General features: G+C 43.0%; 1 protein-coding gene across 1 annotated transcript in view; it reads left to right on the top strand.

Moving 5' to 3' along the window:
• LOC105231247 (uncharacterized) overlaps positions 1-19698 on the top strand; it is a 195721-nt gene that overhangs the window by 156313 nt on the left and 19710 nt on the right. The window contains exons 48-78 of the mRNA XM_049455526.1: positions 4456-4782; positions 4887-5204; positions 5270-5611; positions 5678-5974; positions 6038-6343; positions 6411-7058; positions 7138-7455; positions 7522-7857; positions 7935-8243; positions 8307-8612; positions 8682-9329; positions 9393-9704; positions 9773-10114; positions 10172-10477; positions 10535-11488; positions 11548-11859; positions 11923-12261; positions 12329-12628; positions 12697-13653; positions 13909-14223; positions 14284-14619; positions 14678-14989; positions 15053-15358; positions 15424-16068; positions 16139-16453; positions 16514-16846; positions 16916-17221; positions 17295-17600; positions 17663-18310; positions 18371-18685; positions 18743-19693. Of these exons, the coding sequence (XP_049311483.1) occupies positions 4456-4782; positions 4887-5204; positions 5270-5611; positions 5678-5974; positions 6038-6343; positions 6411-7058; positions 7138-7455; positions 7522-7857; positions 7935-8243; positions 8307-8612; positions 8682-9329; positions 9393-9704; positions 9773-10114; positions 10172-10477; positions 10535-11488; positions 11548-11859; positions 11923-12261; positions 12329-12628; positions 12697-13653; positions 13909-14223; positions 14284-14619; positions 14678-14989; positions 15053-15358; positions 15424-16068; positions 16139-16453; positions 16514-16846; positions 16916-17221; positions 17295-17600; positions 17663-18310; positions 18371-18685; positions 18743-19693 (13065 nt within the window). The remainder of the gene's footprint in view (positions 1-4455; positions 4783-4886; positions 5205-5269; positions 5612-5677; positions 5975-6037; positions 6344-6410; positions 7059-7137; positions 7456-7521; positions 7858-7934; positions 8244-8306; positions 8613-8681; positions 9330-9392; positions 9705-9772; positions 10115-10171; positions 10478-10534; positions 11489-11547; positions 11860-11922; positions 12262-12328; positions 12629-12696; positions 13654-13908; positions 14224-14283; positions 14620-14677; positions 14990-15052; positions 15359-15423; positions 16069-16138; positions 16454-16513; positions 16847-16915; positions 17222-17294; positions 17601-17662; positions 18311-18370; positions 18686-18742; positions 19694-19698) is intronic.

The raw sequence follows: 19698 nt of genomic DNA, 5'->3' as shown, positions 1-19698 counted from the left end.
ACAAGCCAAACAATTATGCCATCTAATTTGCAGAACTGGGCGCTTTTATTAAAACGAAATTTATTACCACTATATTCACGCGCATAAAAACGGTTGTTACCTGAATGGAGCATTCTGTTTGTGGGACTTTCGCTTAATAATAAAGTTAGTTTACTTCAAATCATTTCACAATCGCGCAAAAATTGGTTAAAAAATCGTTTAATTCAGCGATTTTAGTTTTTAATAAAATTTTATAAATTTTGTATTGCTGTGATAATAAGCGATTCTTAAATGTTGTTGTTTTTTTGTTTTGTTTTTCGAAAGTCCCTCGCTCAGAATCATCCATCCATATTGCTTACACGAATTAGAACAGATTATTTTTATATTATATGTATATGTGTGTACTTGCACCGTTAGCAATTATACCGAGAAAATTTTTTGAAACTTGTAACACTGAACTCACTTACACCAAAGAATTTTATTTGTTCCGCATTTGTTTTAAAGTGGTTAGTCAAAATAATTATAAATAAAATAGTTCCTAAAATATTAAAATAATTACGAAGTTACCCGATTTTGGTGTGATATTTGAAGTTAATAATAATAGGAAGTTTTCGAAAAACGACTAGGGTATCAACAAGATATGGTGGCAACTATAATATTTGAAGAAATGTGTTCTCTTGCTACTACATAAAGTCAAAAATGTAGGTGCTATTAGTTTTAGCTATACTCTTTCATGCTCTAAATCCCAATAACCGAAAAGTTCTCTACTTAAAACTGCTTTACATCGCACAAGTAATTCCTACAGTTTTTATTCGATAATCATCTATCCAAACAGGGTTAGATCGCCAACCATACAGTCCTTCGCCGGATAAGATCCGGCTAAATTTTGCTAACCGAAATTGTAAGAATTGTACAATTAGTCAAAAGGTCTACTTATTACAGTGGAAGTTTTTCGAATATGAGTTTCCCCAATGACATTAATATACCTCTATAATCCGAGTTACTATTTTCTCATGCAAAGTATCAGTTCTCAGCTCGGTTTCAGTCTCTAAACCTCTATAAGTTGTCGTAGACTTTTGTGGATTTCGATATATGCTTAGATTGCACAAGTGGTCGTCTGCAATAATGATGAATATATTAAGTTGAAGGGTTTTAAGGTCAAAGTAAGTTCATAACCTTAGTCGAACATTCACGGTAGTAGATGTGGCATAGAAGTACAATGAGATACAAAATACCAAGGCAATAGGCTTTAAATATATATAAGCTACCTTGATATAATAGCAAAATCAATAGCCAACCGACTTTAGAACTATCTCTTTTTAGTAAATTACACCGTTGTCAGGACAGTGTACCCAATAAGGGTTTTATACCCGGCCAAAAATCTGTTTCAAGCCTTCTTACTCCCCGTGGGCAAAATTCATTATTATACTACAATAATAATTACAACAATGGCTATTGCTAGTTCGATAAGCAATAGCACGTCTGTCTCACACGAATAATACCCTAATGTATTAAGTTTGCCATGAAGTTTGTAACACACAGAAGGAAGAACAATCGTTGTGGTTTACGTGAGTACCTGCCGAAGACGGCTTAACCTTTAAAAAGCACATAGATCAATACAATGCTGTTTGCACGTATTTTTTGGTCTTGGACTAGGTGGAAGGGACAACTTTTCCACCTTGGTCGGGTTCGAGGCCGAACTAAATCCTCTGCCATGCTGTGGGTCCGACACCCGGCCGCAGTGCGACCCCACATTGGATTGAACTTTTTAATCCTTTCACAGAAGGGAACGTCGTAGACCTTATAAAATATATATAAATAAATGTTCAGCATGTCGAACTGAATCGATTTAGCCGTGGCCGTCTGTCCGTTTGTATAGACGCCAACTAGTCCCTCAGATTTTGAGATATGGATCTGAAATTTCGAACACGCCTTTTCTTCTTCTGCAAAAAAGTTGAACTGGACCTCAGACAATAGTGCAGACTCTATTTAGGTATTTGTTTTGTTCGACAATAAAGAGATCATAGTCTCAAAGTGGTAGATTTTGTCTTTAAGTGTTGCCATCTAAGCTAAAATCGGTTAGGCTTCCCATACATAGTTTCAGTTAGGAGCTAAAAATGCTAATAAGGGGTAACTTCGCAAAAAATTAAGAAAAAATGTTTTTAGAAAAAAGTATTAAAAAAATATTGAAAAAAAAATAAAAAATTTAATTATTAAAAATTAATTTAAAAAAAATAAAAAATTTAATTATTAAAAATTAATTTTAAAAAATTTAAAAAAATTAATTTTAAAAATTTAATTTAATTAAAAAAAAATAATAACTTTAATTATTTGTTAAAATTTTTTTTTAAACACTTTTGTATCTGTTTGTATGCATTTATGTAACGCACAGCAAAATATGTATATGTTTTTATATATAATTATTGAATGTTTTCATAGTTCATTTGTTATTTGAGCACCAGAAATGTTGAATGTTAAATAAATGCGCGCGCACAACAACTGTTCTGATTTGTACCACATTTTTACACCAACAAATAAAAATCATGTTTTTTACACTGTCAAACACGTTGCATTGCAATGCAAGCAAAATATCAATTCATGCAAATATTTATATGTATGTATGTATGTGTCACGTGTTACTACTCACCACACGCGCCAGCAACGCAGCGGCAAAATGCAGATTTCAACAGGCGCAAATCTCGTACGAACTGTCCGAATTTGTTTCGCCTTTGGAAGTGTGTGACAGCTGTAAAAGACATTGTTTTTACAATTATTAAAATTTTTATAATATATATTTATTAAAAAATGCTTTTAAAAATTAAGTAAAAATGCCTTTAATATTATTGCTTATTTATACACGGTGCCAACTTGCTAAACGCCTTACTCGCCTCAAACAAAAACGAAAAAAATGAAAATCACGTCTTGCCTCATATAATTTGCCAACTGCTTACCATTATATGCCTCTTAACCCCGCCTTACTTAGTTTATAAGCCCATTGGAATTATTTATATGCTTTGTTAATGCAATTATATATTGTTTTTATTGCTGGAAGCATGAAACCAATTAATGAAATGCTTTATTATATCACGAAAAATAAACTGCTAAGTAGTCGCCCCTGAATTGAAAACCTCAAAAATTTAAAAAACAAAACCAAAACAAATTGAAACACAAAATTTTGCAGCGAACTAAGAATACAAAATGCTTATTATAACGCCAAACTAAACCGTAAGCTATACAAAATTGGCTGACCCTAATACCCACACACACACACACCTGAACACTTACAATTCAAGAAATAGCATACCCACGCCTACTTAGTCTGTCAACGCCGTCGAACACTGCATTGTTTGTACAACATTGTTGTTGTGTTTTATTTTTTTTTGGTCTTGCCTGCCACCCTAACCCAAGCTAACCTAATTTTGTTGTTGCAAAAAACTCAACGGCCCCAAAATTGTTTGTTGTTGCCTGCTCAACGTCGCTTTTACTCAACGCTGGATAACTGCATTTCTAACAACCCTTTTTATAACCAGTCTAACTGTATAAGCTAGTATAAGTATGTCAAGCTTTATCTAATATGCATTCAAAATTATTTAAACAAGCGAATTTTTAATAAAAATATATCCGAAATTGGAAACTAAACCCAAATGCGTTTTATTGCAAAAAACCCAAAAAAAATTTTAAAAATATATTTATGAACAAAACAAGCGAATTTTGACTCGAAATTTGCATTACACGCCGCTAAAGTACACGCGCGCATTCATACGCACTCACACACGTACGCATTTTTAACCAAAACCAAACACAAATAATAGTATTATTTTAACCAAAAGTAAAATAAAATTAACCAAAAGCAAAAAAAAATAATAATCGAAATAAAATAATTTAACAAAAACCAAAAAAAAAAACAAGTTTTACTACCAAAAAACTGCACGCAGCCGCAGTGCTGCACCCACACACACACGCATAACTGTTATTTTGTTAAGTTTAACCGTTAAACGCACATGCAACTGTTTGCTTGTATGTGAGAGCGCACCGCCAAACGTTGTCTAACAATCGTACTTTTTAACTATAGCAACTAAGTTAACCGTTAAACGTAATCACCGTTAATGTAAACGTAACAGTGTAACAGTATTAACCGCACACCACATGCAACTTGTTGCTGCCGTAGTATTGTATGTGTGTGCTAGCAATTATGCAAATTTATCTAACGTGCTCTAATCTCACCGCTGTCGTTCAACGCAAGCAAAAGTTAAAACAAACTAATAAAACAAAAACACAAAATTTGGCTGTGGAAATGGAATAAAAAAAGAAAGTAAAAATTGGCAACAGCGCAAAATGCTGCTCAACTCCCACGCAAAAGGTGTGTTGACTTTACTAATGTAATATTTTACAAAGCACACATGTCAAACCTTGCTAATACAACTTTTTCGACTCTCTTTTTCTCTTCAACTCTTTCTCTCTTTCTCTCCAACACAGAACGTATCGTACACGAACAAGTTACACCGTGCGAGCCGAATCCTTGCGGCTCGAATGCAATTTGTCGCGATCGTAACGGCATTGGCTCGTGTCAATGTCTACCCGACTACTTTGGCGATCCATATCAATCGTGTCGACCCGAATGTGTACGCAATTCAGATTGTCCGACACAGCAGGCGTGCACACAGCAGAAGTGTCGTGATCCATGCCCGGGCACATGTGGCACGAATGCTGAATGCAGCGTCACGAATCATGTGCCGACATGTATGTGCCGCATCGGTTATACGGGCGATCCGTATCGTTATTGTCATGTGGAGCCGCCAGCACGTAAGCAACAAGCTGCGTACCCAAAATACAATTTACTGATTTACTTTTTATCTTCCTTTTTTTTTTGTGTTGTCCTTGTTTGCATTATAACTACCGATAAATAGCCATACGTCAGGAGCCACCTACAAACCCTTGTCAACCCTCACCTTGCGGTCCGAACTCACAGTGTCGCGAACTTAATGGTCAGGCGGTGTGTTCATGTCTGGAACGTTATATCGGCGTACCACCAAATTGTCGTCCGGAATGCGTGCTTAGCACTGAATGTGCCTATGACAAGGCATGCATCAATCAACGTTGTCAGGATCCCTGTCCCGGCACTTGTGGCACGAATGCAGAATGCCGCGTACGCAATCATAGTCCGTTGTGTCAATGCCGCAATGGTTTTACCGGTGATGCTTTCACGCGTTGTTATCCCATACCACGTAAGCGTTAATGCAACCTACTGCCGTTTGTACGGTTCTATTGATTTTTGTTTTCCTTGCATTAGCTGCCCCACCAGCCATTTCACACGTCGAGCGTGATCCTTGTGTACCCTCGCCCTGCGGTTCGTATAGTGAGTGTCGCAACATCAACGGCGTACCATCCTGTTCCTGTCTACAGAGTTATATTGGCGCACCACCAAACTGTCATCCGGAGTGTACCATCAGCGCTGAGTGTCCTTCGAATAGAGCTTGCATACGTGAAAAATGTATCGATCCTTGCCCGGGCTCTTGCGGCTTTTCCGCAGAGTGTAGTGTTGTCAATCATACACCGATTTGCACATGTCCCAATGGTTATACGGGCGATCCATTCAGCAACTGCCGTCCCTTACCACCAGAACCTATTATCAGTAAGCACGATTTTGCAGCGCAGTTCATAAAACATTCGCCTTACAAACTACTGTATATTTTCTTAGATGAACCTGTCGATCCATGTCATCCGTCGCCGTGTGGCGCAAATGCTCAATGCAACAATGGCATTTGTACTTGTCTGCCAGAATATCATGGTGATCCGTACACAGGCTGTCGTCCAGAATGTGTCTTGAATACGGACTGTCCACGTGATAAGGCATGCTTGCGCAGCAAATGCGCTAATCCATGTCCAGGCACTTGTGGCGAAAACGCCATTTGTGATGTTATAAACCACATACCTATGTGCAGATGTCCCGATGGTACTGTCGGCAGTGCATTCATCCGTTGTAGTCCGGCGCCAAGTAAGCTCTCATAAACGAGTGTTCCATTTATTCGCGATGTTAATTGTAATTATTTATTGTTAGAAATCGTAAATACAAACCCTTGCCATCCTTCGCCGTGTGGACCAAATTCACAATGTCGTGAGGTTAACCAACAAGCCGTATGTTCTTGTCTGCCAAACTTCATAGGTAGTCCACCAACTTGCCGTCCCGAGTGTGTTTCGAATTCCGATTGTGCACCGACACAGGCTTGCCTTAATCAAAAATGTGGTGATCCATGCCCTGGTACTTGCGGTATCGGTGCCAAATGCACAGTTGTCAATCACAGCCCATTCTGCACGTGTCCACCTCGTTTCAGCGGTAATCCGTTCATCCGCTGTCAACCGATAAGTAAGAAATTCATCGTAAAAACATCGTGTTCCGAGAAGTTACAATTTCCTTATTTATTTCTGTATAGTTGAACCTCCACGCGATGTTGTGCCAACAGATCCTTGTCGTCCATCACCATGCGGACCATATGCGCAGTGTCGCCCTATTGGTGAAGCGCCATCGTGCTCATGTCTTGAATCTTATATAGGTCGTCCACCGAATTGTCGTCCAGAATGTGTCACGAGCTCTGATTGTGCCAGCAGCTTGGCTTGTATAAATCAGAAATGTGTTGATCCATGTCCGGGACGTTGTGGCGTCAATGCGGAATGCCGTGTGGTTAGCCATGCAGTACAATGTACTTGTGTGGTCGGCTATACTGGCGATCCGTTTGTACAATGCAATCTACCACCCGAACGAGACGTGGTCGAGGTACGCACACCCTGCAGTCCGAGTCCATGTGGCCCGAATGCAGTTTGTCGCGAACGTAATGGCGCTGGTTCATGCGCTTGTTTGCCTGAATATTTCGGTAACCCCTACGAAGGTTGTCGGCCCGAATGCGTAATGAATTCCGACTGCCCATCGAATAAGGCATGTCAACAACAGAAGTGCCAGGATCCTTGTCCTGGTACTTGTGGTCAGAATGCCGATTGCCAAGTTGTCAATCATTTGCCTTCTTGTACATGCATTACGGGCTACATGGGTGATCCATATCGCGTTTGCACTCGACCAATTGAACGTAAGAATCTTTCGTCTTTTAAATAAGTATTTGTTATGCAACAATTCTAACTATTTGATTTGCCTTTGTGGTAACATAGCCATGCGTACGGAATACGTAAATCCATGTCAACCGTCGCCATGCGGACCAAACTCTCAATGTCGCGAATCAAATGATGTGGCTGTGTGCTCTTGTCTACCAGAATTTATTGGTACACCACCCGCTTGTCGTCCTGAATGCACCATTTCGTCAGAGTGCGCCACAGATAAGGCTTGCGTCAATCAGAAATGCGTAGATCCATGCGCTGCTGACCCCTGTGGCAGTAATGCTCAATGTCGCGTTAGGAACCATAGTCCAATTTGTACTTGCAATAATGGATTTACCGGCGATGCATTCACCAGATGTTATCCTATACCACGTGAGCTATTCGACACATCACAACCCGAACTTATTTACAATGAGCGTATGTGTATATTTATTTTAGCGCCACCTATCGAAATTGAACGCGAAGAGATTCGTGACCCTTGCCTTCCATCACCCTGTGGTCCTAATGCAGAATGTCGCAATGTAAATGGAGTACCATCATGTTCTTGTTTAGCTACTTTTATTGGTCAACCACCCAACTGCCGTCCAGAGTGCACCATCAACTCGGAATGTCCAAGTCAACAGGCTTGCATTAATCAGAAATGTCGCGATCCCTGCCCGGGTGCTTGTGGTCTAAATACAGTTTGTCGTGTAATCAATCACACGCCGACATGTCTGTGCGTAGACGGCTATGTTGGAAATCCATTTGTCAACTGCAATCCCAAGCCACCAGAACGTAAGAGTTGATTAAAATATAATCATACTGCGAACCCCATAGTGACTTATACAAATACTTATATGCTTTCACAACAGCAACTCAACCACCAGTACGTGACGATCCATGTGTCCCATCACCATGTGGACCCAATGCCCAATGTAACAATGGACAATGCACTTGTATTCCAGAATACCAAGGAGATCCTTACGTAGGCTGTCGTCCGGAATGTGTACTTAATTCAGATTGTGCTCGTGACCGCGCTTGCGTGCGCAATAAATGCATCGACCCTTGTCCCGGTACTTGCGGAACCAACGCTATTTGTATTGTCAATAACCACGTGCCCATGTGTCACTGTCCAGACAATATGTCGGGCAACGCCTTCTTTGAGTGTCGCGTAATTGAAAGTAAATTTGATTTATTAATCTCTTTTCCCGAACGTTTTCTCAACTGTTCTACTCGCTCTTTAGAACCTGCCCCAAGAAATCCTTGTCAACCATCACCGTGTGGTCCTAACAGTCAATGCCGTGAAGTGCAAAATGTGGGCGTGTGCTCCTGCTTACCAGACTTCATTGGTAGTCCGCCACAGTGTAGACCGGAATGTACAACGAACTCTGATTGTCCACCGGATCAGGCATGTCAGAACTCTAAGTGTCGCGATCCTTGTCCTGGAACCTGTGGTTTCAACGCAGTATGCAACGTTGTCAATCATAATCCATTCTGTACTTGTCGCGCTCAAATGACAGGAAATCCATTTGTGCGTTGCCAGGAAATAAGTAAGCTGTGCTCATTTTCTTTCTCAAATATAAATATTTTCTTAACTTGTTGGTTTTTTAAAAAAATAGTTGCTCCAATACGTGATGCTACACCCGCCAATCCTTGTGTGCCCTCGCCTTGCGGACCTAATTCCGAATGTCGCGTTTCAGGTGACTCCCCGTCATGTTCATGTTTGCCAGATTTTACAGGATCACCACCAAATTGTCGCCCTGAATGTGTTTCAAATTCAGAATGCCCATCCACACAAGCATGTATAAATCAAAAATGCAAAGATCCTTGTCCTGGACTGTGTGGCTTAAATGCCAATTGTCGTGTCTTCAGTCACACACCCATGTGTCTCTGTCAAGAAGGCTTTACTGGAGATCCATTTTCACAATGTAACCCAGTACGAGCGGAACCGATCGAAGTATTGAGACCATGCAGTCCCAGTCCATGCGGTATCAATGCTAAATGTGAAGAACGCGACAACGCAGGTTCTTGCCAATGCTTACCAGAGTACTTCGGTAACCCATACGAAGGTTGTCGTCCTGAATGTGTCCTGAACTCAGACTGTCCATCGAATAAAGCTTGTCAAAACCAGAAATGCGTCGATCCTTGTCCCGGTACTTGTGGAACAAATGCAGTATGTCAAGTAATAAATCATTTACCTTCCTGCGAATGCTATCCCGGCTATAATGGTGATCCTTATCGCCTATGCCAAGTAGTACAAGAAGAACGTAAGCCTATTTTAAAGTTAATTCGCGAAACAGTGTTTCTTTAAATCCAATTCATATTTATAGCTCCCAAAGTATACGTTAATCCCTGTCAACCTTCGCCTTGTGGTCCAAACTCAAAATGCCGCGAAGTAAACGGCCAAGGAGTGTGTTCTTGCTTGCCGGAGTATGTCGGTAGTCCACCAGCATGTCGACCTGAATGTACATCCAGCTCTGAATGTGCTACTGAAAAAGCATGTATTAATCGGAAATGTGTAGATCCTTGTCCCGGGGTCTGTGGGCAGAATGCAGAGTGTCGCGTAAGAAACCACAGTCCTATCTGCACTTGTAATAATGGATTCACCGGCGACGCCTTCGTGCGTTGCTTCCGAATTATAAGTAAGATTACAACGTTTAACCCTTCAACATAGAAAATGTTTTCACTTCATCGAATTATTCCTCACTAGCACCGATATCAACACCACCGCCACAACGTCAACCACAAGATCCTTGCGTGCCATCACCGTGTGGACCAAACTCACAGTGCCGCGATATAAACGGTTCACCATCATGCTCCTGCCTACCAAATTTCCTTGGTGCTCCACCCACTTGCCGTCCAGAATGTAGTCTGAACTCAGAGTGTCCAAGCCATCAAGCCTGTATAAATCAGAAATGTCGAGACCCATGTCCAGGTTCTTGTGGCATTAGCGCATTATGCAATGTGATTAGTCACACACCAATTTGTACATGCCAAACCGGTTACACTGGTAATCCGTTCACTGTCTGCAATCCGTTACCACCACCGAGAAGTAAGTCAGTAGTTAGATTAAAAGGTGCCGTTAGTAAAACCTGTATTTTTTATGCAGCTGAAGTTGTACCTCAAGACGATCCATGTATACCCTCACCATGCGGCCCTAACGCAAAATGTAACAATGGTCAGTGTACATGTATACCCGAATACCATGGAGATCCTTACACAGGCTGTAGGCCAGAATGTGTATTGCATACTGATTGTGCTAGAGATCGCTCTTGTGTACGACACAAATGTGTTGATCCTTGTCCAGGAACCTGCGCTTCTAATGCCATCTGCGAAGTCATGAATCATATACCAATTTGTCGCTGTCCCGACGGTATGGAAGGCAACGCTTTCGTACAATGCTCACCGATACCAAGTAAGATTGGAAAAGTTTGCGTCGTTTCAATATTCCTTCATGTTCATAATTTTACAGAATTGGATGTGCCACAAAATCCTTGCCAGCCAACACCTTGCGGTCCAAACAGTCAGTGCCGTGAGGTAAATCAACAAGCTGTCTGCTCCTGCATCGCATCCTTTGTCGGTAGTCCACCGTTTTGTAGGCCGGAATGCACAATCAACTCGGAGTGTCCGCTTAACCAAGCTTGTCTCAATCAAAAATGTTCCGATCCGTGTCCCGGCGTTTGCGGCAACAATGCTCTTTGTCATGTTGCCAATCATATACCGTTCTGCCGTTGCCCAGACAGATATTCCGGCAATCCGTTTGTTAGTTGTCAACCGATTTTAGACACACCCAAACCACGTCCACCGAGTCAACTTTGTGTTCCATCGCCATGTGGTCCATACTCGGAATGCCGCGCTGTTGGCGACACGCCTTCGTGTACTTGCTTACCTGACTATATTGGTGCGCCTCCAAATTGCCGACCAGAATGCGTGACCAGCTCAGAATGCAACACCAATTTAGCGTGTATTAATCAAAAATGCAAAGATCCTTGTCCAGGTTTATGTGGCAATAGCGCTTTGTGTCGTGTACTTTCGCACACTCCAAGCTGTTATTGTCCAGCCGGCTTTGAAGGAGATCCATTCATACAATGTGTGGAAAGCAAGATACCACAATTGGATCACATCGATCCTTGCAATCCAAGTCCATGCGGTCCAAATGCACGTTGCATGCAACGTAATGACGCTGGTTCATGCCAATGCCTTCCGGAATACTTTGGAAATCCTTACGAAGTCTGTAGACCCGAATGTATGTTGAATTCCGATTGTGCTTCCAATATGGCCTGTCAAAATATGAAATGTCGCGATCCTTGTCCTGGCACTTGTGGACAGAATGCCATTTGTTCAGTACTAAATCATGTGCCAACCTGTAATTGTGTACCTGGCTATAGTGGCGATCCATATCGTTCTTGCCAAGTGGAGAAACAACGTAAGCCAAATATCATATGTGCGAATGTAGTCTAGTTAATTAAAATGTCTCTAAAACAGCTATCAAGGAATATGTCAATCCGTGCCAGCCATCACCTTGTGGTCCCAACTCACAGTGTCGAGAAATTAACGAACAAGCTGTGTGCTCTTGTTTACCCGAATACATTGGCAGTCCACCACTTTGCCGCCCCGAGTGCACCATTTCGACTGAGTGTGCGTTCGACAAAGCCTGTATCAATCAGAAATGCGCAGATCCTTGCCCAGGCACATGCGGGCAAAATGCCAATTGTCGTGTACATAATCATAGCCCAATCTGTTCTTGTCGTGCAGGTTTTACAGGAGATGCCTTTTCACGTTGCTTCGCTATACCACGTAAGCTTAGACCTCCTATTTGAGTAACGCGGAAAAATATCATCAATATATTTGTCATTGTAGCCACACCACCTGCACCCGTACAACGCCAACCCGTCGATCCTTGTGTACCCTCACCATGTGGTCCGAATTCACAGTGCCGTCGCATTGGAGAATCACCTTCTTGTTCTTGTTTACCTACTTACATTGGTGCTCCACCTAATTGTCGTCCAGAATGCACCATTAATGCTGAATGTCCAAGTAGTCAGGCGTGTATCAATGAAAAATGTCGCGATCCTTGTCCCGGCTCATGTGGTTTGGGTGCTATCTGTAATGTTATCAATCATACGCCAAGCTGTGTTTGCCCAACTGGATATACTGGAGATCCTTTCACTTACTGTCTACCAGAGCCACCACCAAAACGTAAGATTTCGACGCGAAATTTCCTCCAATGGTACTCTCCTAATTTATATTATTATACTTAACTTAGCTGTTGTCAAAGACGATCCATGCAATCCTTCACCCTGCGGTTCGAATGCTCAATGCAACGATGGTATTTGCACATGTATACCAGAATACCAGGGCGATCCGTATACCGGTTGTCGACCAGAATGTGTACTGAATACAGACTGTCCACGCGATCGCGCTTGCATACGAAATAAATGTGTTGATCCTTGTCCCGGCACTTGTGCATCAAATGCTTTGTGTAGCGTCATCAATCACATACCTATCTGCTCGTGTCCGAACGGAATGTCTGGCAACGCTTTTATACAGTGCTCTCCGTTACCACGTAAATATCAATGACTTCATAACCGGTCGGAAGAATGTTCCCCAAACATAAATATTTTCAACTTTCAGCGCCAGTTAAAGTTAACCCTTGTCAGCCCTCACCTTGTGGTCCCAACTCACAGTGTCGCGAAGTAAATGAGCAAGCTGTTTGTTCTTGCATACCAGGCTTCATTGGCGCACCACCAACATGTCGACCGGAGTGTACTGCTAACCAGGAATGTCCAGCCAATTTGGCGTGCATAAATCAGAAATGTGTCGATCCTTGCCCTGGTACTTGCGGACGGAATGCTCAGTGCAGTACCGTAAATCACAATCCTTTCTGCACGTGCATACCACAATACACTGGAAATCCATTTGTCGCTTGCCAACGTATCATAGAACAACCACAATTGGATGTCACACCAACTGATCCTTGCCGTCCATCGCCATGCGGTCCGAACTCAGAATGCCGTGCTATCGGCAACACGCCATCGTGCACGTGTCTTGCAAACTTCATCGGTTCCCCACCTTACTGCAAGCCGGAATGCGTTTCAAATTCGGAATGCCCATCCACACAGGCATGCATTAATCAAAAATGCAAAGATCCCTGCCCAGGACTCTGCGGCACTAGTGCTGAGTGTCACGTCGTATCACACACACCGCGTTGCAACTGTTTGCCCGGCTTTACTGGCGATCCATTCACAATTTGCCAGCCAATACGTGTAGCCGCACCAATTGAAGTGCTAAACCCATGTTCGCCATCACCTTGCGGTGCCAACGCAAATTGCCTCGAACGTAATGGTGCTGGTGCGTGCCAATGTTTACCGGAATACTTTGGCAATCCATATGAGGGCTGTCGACCGGAATGTGTACTCAATTCGGACTGTCCGTCGAATAAGGCTTGCCAAAACCAAAAATGTCGGGATCCTTGCCCTGGTACCTGTGGACAGAATGCTGAATGTAATGTCGTCAACCATATACCAACTTGTAATTGCTTCGTTGGTTATACCGGGGATCCATATCGTTATTGTACAAGACCAGCAGAACGTAAGCTAAAAGATTTGAGTTTACTCGTAACAAAACTGCACTGTGAAGTATGAGGGAACAATTTCTTTAAGAAATAGTATCGTAGAGCTAATGTGCGCTTCCGCACTTTAGTACTAGTGATGCTGTTTTTCTAAAATTTTTTTCACCACCTTCCTATGTGCATATATGTAGTTTGTTGTTCTTTTTTGTAGACACTAACGTTCTAACTGGTTCATTTTCAATTTATTTACATGTAACCACACAAATAACATATAGCCATTGTACAAGAGTACGTAAACCCATGCCAACCCAGTCCATGTGGACCGAATTCTCAGTGTCGTGAAGTAAACGGTCAAGCTGTGTGCTCATGTTTAAGTGAGTTTATAGGCGTACCACCTTCCTGTAGACCCGAGTGTACATCTAGTTCAGAGTGTACAAGTGATAAGGCGTGTATAAATCGAAAATGCGTTGACCCTTGTCCTGGAGTTTGCGGTCAAAGTGCGTTATGTCAAGTGCGCAATCATAGTCCAATTTGTTCCTGTCGTAGTGGTCTAACCGGTGATCCATTCGTGCGTTGTTATCCCTTACCACGTAAGCAAAGTGAAGTTATTGCTTGACATGTACTATATCGTGATCATAATTTTCCTTTAGCGCCACCACCTCCTAAAGCCGCCGATGTATACCGTGATCCTTGCGTGCCATCGCCATGTGGTCCATATGCCACTTGTCGCAACCAAAATAATGTGCCATCTTGTACATGTCAACCAAATTATATAGGCGCACCTCCCAATTGTCGTCCCGAGTGTACGGTTAACTCCGATTGTATCAGTAGCCAGGCATGTATAAATGAACGATGTCGCGATCCATGTCCGGGTGCATGCGGTGTCAATACCGTGTGCAGTGTCATAAACCACACACCGAACTGTGCATGCCAGCCTGGTTATATAGGTGACGCATTCATTGCTTGTCATCCAGCACCACCACCTCGTAAGCTAAAATTCTAGTAAACGCCACAACAACGTTCGTAATGTAAACTTATTTTTAGCACCACCGCAACAAGAACCTATTGATCCTTGCAATCCTAGTCCATGTGGACCCAACGCTATCTGCTCAGGTGATGGGCAATGTACGTGTATAGCTGAGTATCAGGGTGACCCCTATGTCGCGTGTAAACCAGAATGTATACTCAATACAGAGTGTCCACGTGATCGCGCCTGCATAAGACAGAAATGTGTTGATCCTTGTCCAGGCACATGTGCCTCAGAAGCAATATGTGAAGTCTTTAATCATGTGCCTATGTGCCGTTGTCCGGAACGTATGACCGGCAATGCATTTGTGCAATGTGTACCGGTTCAAAGTATGTTAACATTTGTAATATATTTTAGACGCGTTCTAAATCGTTTTAACATTTTTATCATAGCTGATATTTACCGTAATCCTTGTCAACCATCGCCTTGTGGTCCGAACTCACAATGTCGCGAAGTGAACTCGCAAGCTGTGTGTAGTTGTCTGCCCAACTATCTAGGTAGTCCACCATCATGTCGCCCAGAATGTACCAGCAACTCTGATTGTCAACCAAACCGTGCTTGTCAAAATCAACGTTGCGTAGATCCATGTCCCGGTACATGTGGTTTGTATGCGAAATGCGCAGTAGTCAATCACAATCCTTTCTGCACGTGCAATGAACGCTATACAGGCAATCCTTTTGTACAATGTCGTCCTATAAGTGAGTTCCGCACGCATTTAAAAAAATCTTCACTTTCTGAGTTTTGTCCTCTTTCTAAACGATAGTTGAACCTGTACGTGATATTACACCAATCAACCCGTGTCAACCTTCACCATGTGGACCGAATAGCCGCTGTCAAGCTGTGGGCGAATCGCCATCGTGCTCTTGCCTTGAAAACTTCTACGGTCAACCACCAAACTGTCGTCCCGAATGTGTGACAAACTCGGAATGTTCGTCAAACAATGTTTGTCGAAATAATCGCTGTGTGGACCCATGTCCTGGACTTTGTGGCAATAATGCACTCTGTCGTGTTATAAGTCACTCAGCAATGTGTTACTGTGAGAACGACTACACCGGTGATCCATTCGTACAATGTACCTTGATTGTACGTGCACCAACCGAAGTTGTCGATCCTTGCAATCCGAATCCGTGCGGTTCATTCGCCGAATGCTTACAGCAAAATGGTGTAGGCTCATGTAAATGTCTTGATGAGTATTTCGGAAACCCCTACGAAGGATGCCGTCCTGAATGTGTGCTGAATACTGATTGTCCATCGAACAAAGCGTGTATCAATCAGAAATGTCGCGATCCATGCCCCGGTACATGTGGTTTGAATGCTGAGTGTTACACCAGAAATCATCTACCCACCTGCTCTTGCTTATACGGCTTTGTAGGTGATCCATATCGTTATTGCGCCGTTGAAGAGAAACGTAAGCAAAATTTGTTTGACATCACAATTATTTGAAATTCACAATTTGAAAGTATTCATCAAATTTCTAGCCATAGTACAAGAATACGTCAACCCTTGTCAACCATCGCCATGCGGTCCCAATAGTCAGTGTCGCGAAGTGAATAGTCAAGCAGTGTGCTCTTGTCTGCCAGAATTTATTGGCACTCCACCGGCGTGTAGGCCCGAATGTACTATAAGTACTGAGTGTAACTTCGACAAAGCCTGTATCAATCAAAAATGTGCCGATCCATGTCCAGGCGTTTGTGGTACCGGAGCCCAGTGTCAAGTGCGCAACCACGCACCACTGTGTTCTTGTCAGCTTGGTTACACTGGTGATCCGTTCACACGTTGTTATCCCATACCTCGTGAGTTTGTTTTACATCATGAAATGTTTTCTGTTTATAATCGTCCTGTTACTTGCACAGCGCCACCACCGACAACTGTCGCCGAACCAATACGAGATCCCTGCTTGCCTTCACCTTGTGGCCCCAACTCTCAATGTAGAAATGTAAACGGTCAAGCCTCATGCTCCTGTTTACCCAATTTCTTTGGCGCACCACCAAATTGTCGTCCAGAGTGTGTCACCAACTCGGAGTGTTCATCCAACTTGGCATGTATTAATAACCGTTGCACTGATCCTTGTCCAGGTTCTTGCGCATACAATGCTCAATGCAGTGTGATAAATCACATACCCATATGTTCTTGTCCAAAGGATTATATAGGCGATCCATTTGTTAGTTGTCAACCGGCGCCACCATGTAAGATCAATAAATTTCGAGATAATTTGAATTTAAGACCTCTCATTATACCATCAATTATGCCAACAGCTCAACCACCCGTGAAAGATGATCCTTGTAATCCATCACCTTGTGGCCCTAACGCCGTCTATAACGATGGTCAATGCACTTGTATACCTGAATATCAAGGCGACCCCTTCGTTGGCTGTCGTCCGGAGTGTGTGTTGAATTCGGAATGTCCACACGATAAGGCTTGTATTAGAAATAAATGTGTTGATCCATGTCCAGGTACATGTGGTGTCAATGCTATTTGCGAAGTGCTAAATCATGTGCCCATGTGCCGTTGTCCAGATGGCATGTCCGGAAATGCATTCTACCAATGTGATCCAATACCACGTAAATATTATTTGTTCACCGAAACGATTGTTCAGTGGCTAAGTTTTTCTCCTCTTTCCCTATCTCTCTAAAGCTAAACTTGTCTCCAATCCATGTGAACCATCACCGTGTGGTCCGAATAGTCGCTGTCGTGTTGTCAACCAAAATGCTGTATGTTCTTGCATCGAAGGTTTCATCGGTAATCCACCTACATGTCGTCCAGAGTGTGTCCGTAATTCTGATTGTGGTCCACAAATGGCCTGTCAGAACCAAAAATGTGTCGATCCTTGCCCTGGAGCTTGTGGTTTTAATGCTATTTGCAAAGTGACAAATCATGCGCCGATCTGTACATGCCCGGTGCGTCATACTGGAAATCCATTTGTGGCCTGCCAACGCATAAGTAAATATTTAATTTTGTCAGAACTTAGTCTTAGTTTTAACCATTTCGCGATTTTTCTTTAGTTGAACCACCAATACGCTTACAAGAACCAAAGGATCCTTGCTACCCATCACCTTGCGGTCCGAATTCGCAATGCCGCGCTGTCGGTGATGCTCCGTCATGCTCCTGTTTACCACAATTTATTGGTTCACCACCTAACTGTCGACCGGAGTGTGTTACGAATAGTGAATGCAGCCAAGACAAGGCATGTATTAATCAAAAATGTGTTGATCCTTGCCCTGGCTTATGCGGACAGAATGCTCAGTGTCGCGTAATCAGTCATACAGCGATGTGCCTTTGTGCGCCTGGTTTTACAGGCGATCCCTTCACGGCCTGCTTGCCAGAGCCAGTGAAACAAGATGAAATCATATCGCCTTGTGAACCAAATCCGTGTGGTGTTAACGCGGAGTGTCGTCAAGTGAACAACGCCGGTTCTTGTCAATGTTTGCCCGAATACTTTGGCAACCCTTATGATGGCTGTCGTCCAGAATGTGTCACGAACTCCGACTGTCCACTTGATAAATCATGCCAGAATCAGAAATGCCGTGATCCTTGTCCGGGTGTTTGTGCGCTAAATGCTATTTGTCGCGTAATAAATCACTTACCATCTTGTAATTGTCTTGATGGTTTCATAGGTGATCCGTACACTTATTGTCAATTACCAGTGAAACGTGAGTTAACCATTTCTTACCACAAGACAGCAAGTAATAGTAGCATATTAATTATTACAGCAATTATGAATGAGTATGTTAATCCTTGTCAACCATCGCCCTGCGGACCAAACTCACAATGTCGCGAAGTGAACAATCAAGCGGTTTGTTCATGTCTGCCTACTTTTGTTGGCACACCGCCAGCATGTCGACCCGAGTGTACTACAAGCGCTGAATGTGCCTTAGATAAGGCGTGCATCAACCAGAAATGTCAGGATCCTTGCCCTGGCACATGCGGTTCCAATGCGGAATGTAACGTACGTAACCACTCACCTTTCTGTACTTGTTTGAATGGATATACAGGAAATGCCTTCACACGCTGTCATCCAATACCACGTAAGCTCATTTCACATGAACCCGTTTCCCAAAATCATAATACATTTCATTCTGTAGCACCGCCTCCAGCTGCAACACCACCTGAACCTGTACGAAATCTATGTGTGCCCTCGCCATGTGGACAGTTTGCTGAATGTCGCGATATCAACGGTAGTCCGTCTTGTTCATGTCTACCTACATATATAGGTAGTCCACCTAACTGTCGACCCGAATGTACCAGAAATTCGGATTGCGCCAGCACACAAGCTTGTATTAATCAAAAATGTCGCGATCCTTGCCCAGGCGCGTGCGGTTTTAATGCAAATTGTAATGTTATTAATCATACACCGATTTGTCAGTGCGCGTCAGGCTTGATTGGAGATCCATTTGTCTCTTGTCAAGCACCACCACCTCCACCTCCTAAACTGGCAGAGGACCCATGCAATCCCTCGCCTTGTGGTCCAAATACTGTGTGTCGCGATGGTCAGTGCGAATGTATACCGGAGTATCAAGGTAATCCATTGATTGGTTGTCGCCCAGAATGTGTTTTGAACACAGACTGTTCTTCGGACAAGGCATGCATACGTCAAAAATGCACAGATCCTTGTCCGGGCACTTGTGCATCGAACGCCATTTGTGAGGTGCACAACCACATACCAATGTGTCATTGCCCAGAAGGTATGACCGGTAATGCATTCGCTCTGTGCCAACCTATACCTACACCAGTGCAGACAAATCCATGTCAACCGTCGCCATGTGGTCCAAACTCACAATGTCGCGTGATAAATCAACAAGCTGTGTGTTCTTGCTTACCAGAATTTATTGGTGCCCCACCATCTTGTCGGCCGGAATGTACCAGCAATGCAGAATGTGCCCTTAATCGCGCTTGTTTGCAGCAGAAATGTCGCGATCCCTGCCCTGGAGTATGCGGCGTCAATGCCGAGTGCACGGTCATCAATCACTCGCCGATTTGTCGCTGTACCAATTCTTACACTGGCAATCCGTTCGTTGCATGCAGTCCTGTTCGAAGTAAA

Source organism: Bactrocera dorsalis, chromosome 1 (assembly GCF_023373825.1).
Source record: "Bactrocera dorsalis isolate Fly_Bdor chromosome 1, ASM2337382v1, whole genome shotgun sequence".
Lineage (NCBI taxonomy): Eukaryota > Metazoa > Arthropoda > Insecta > Diptera > Tephritidae > Bactrocera > Bactrocera dorsalis.
The sequence above is the reverse complement of the archived record's forward strand: the minus strand, read 5'-3'. Positions and strand labels throughout refer to the sequence as shown.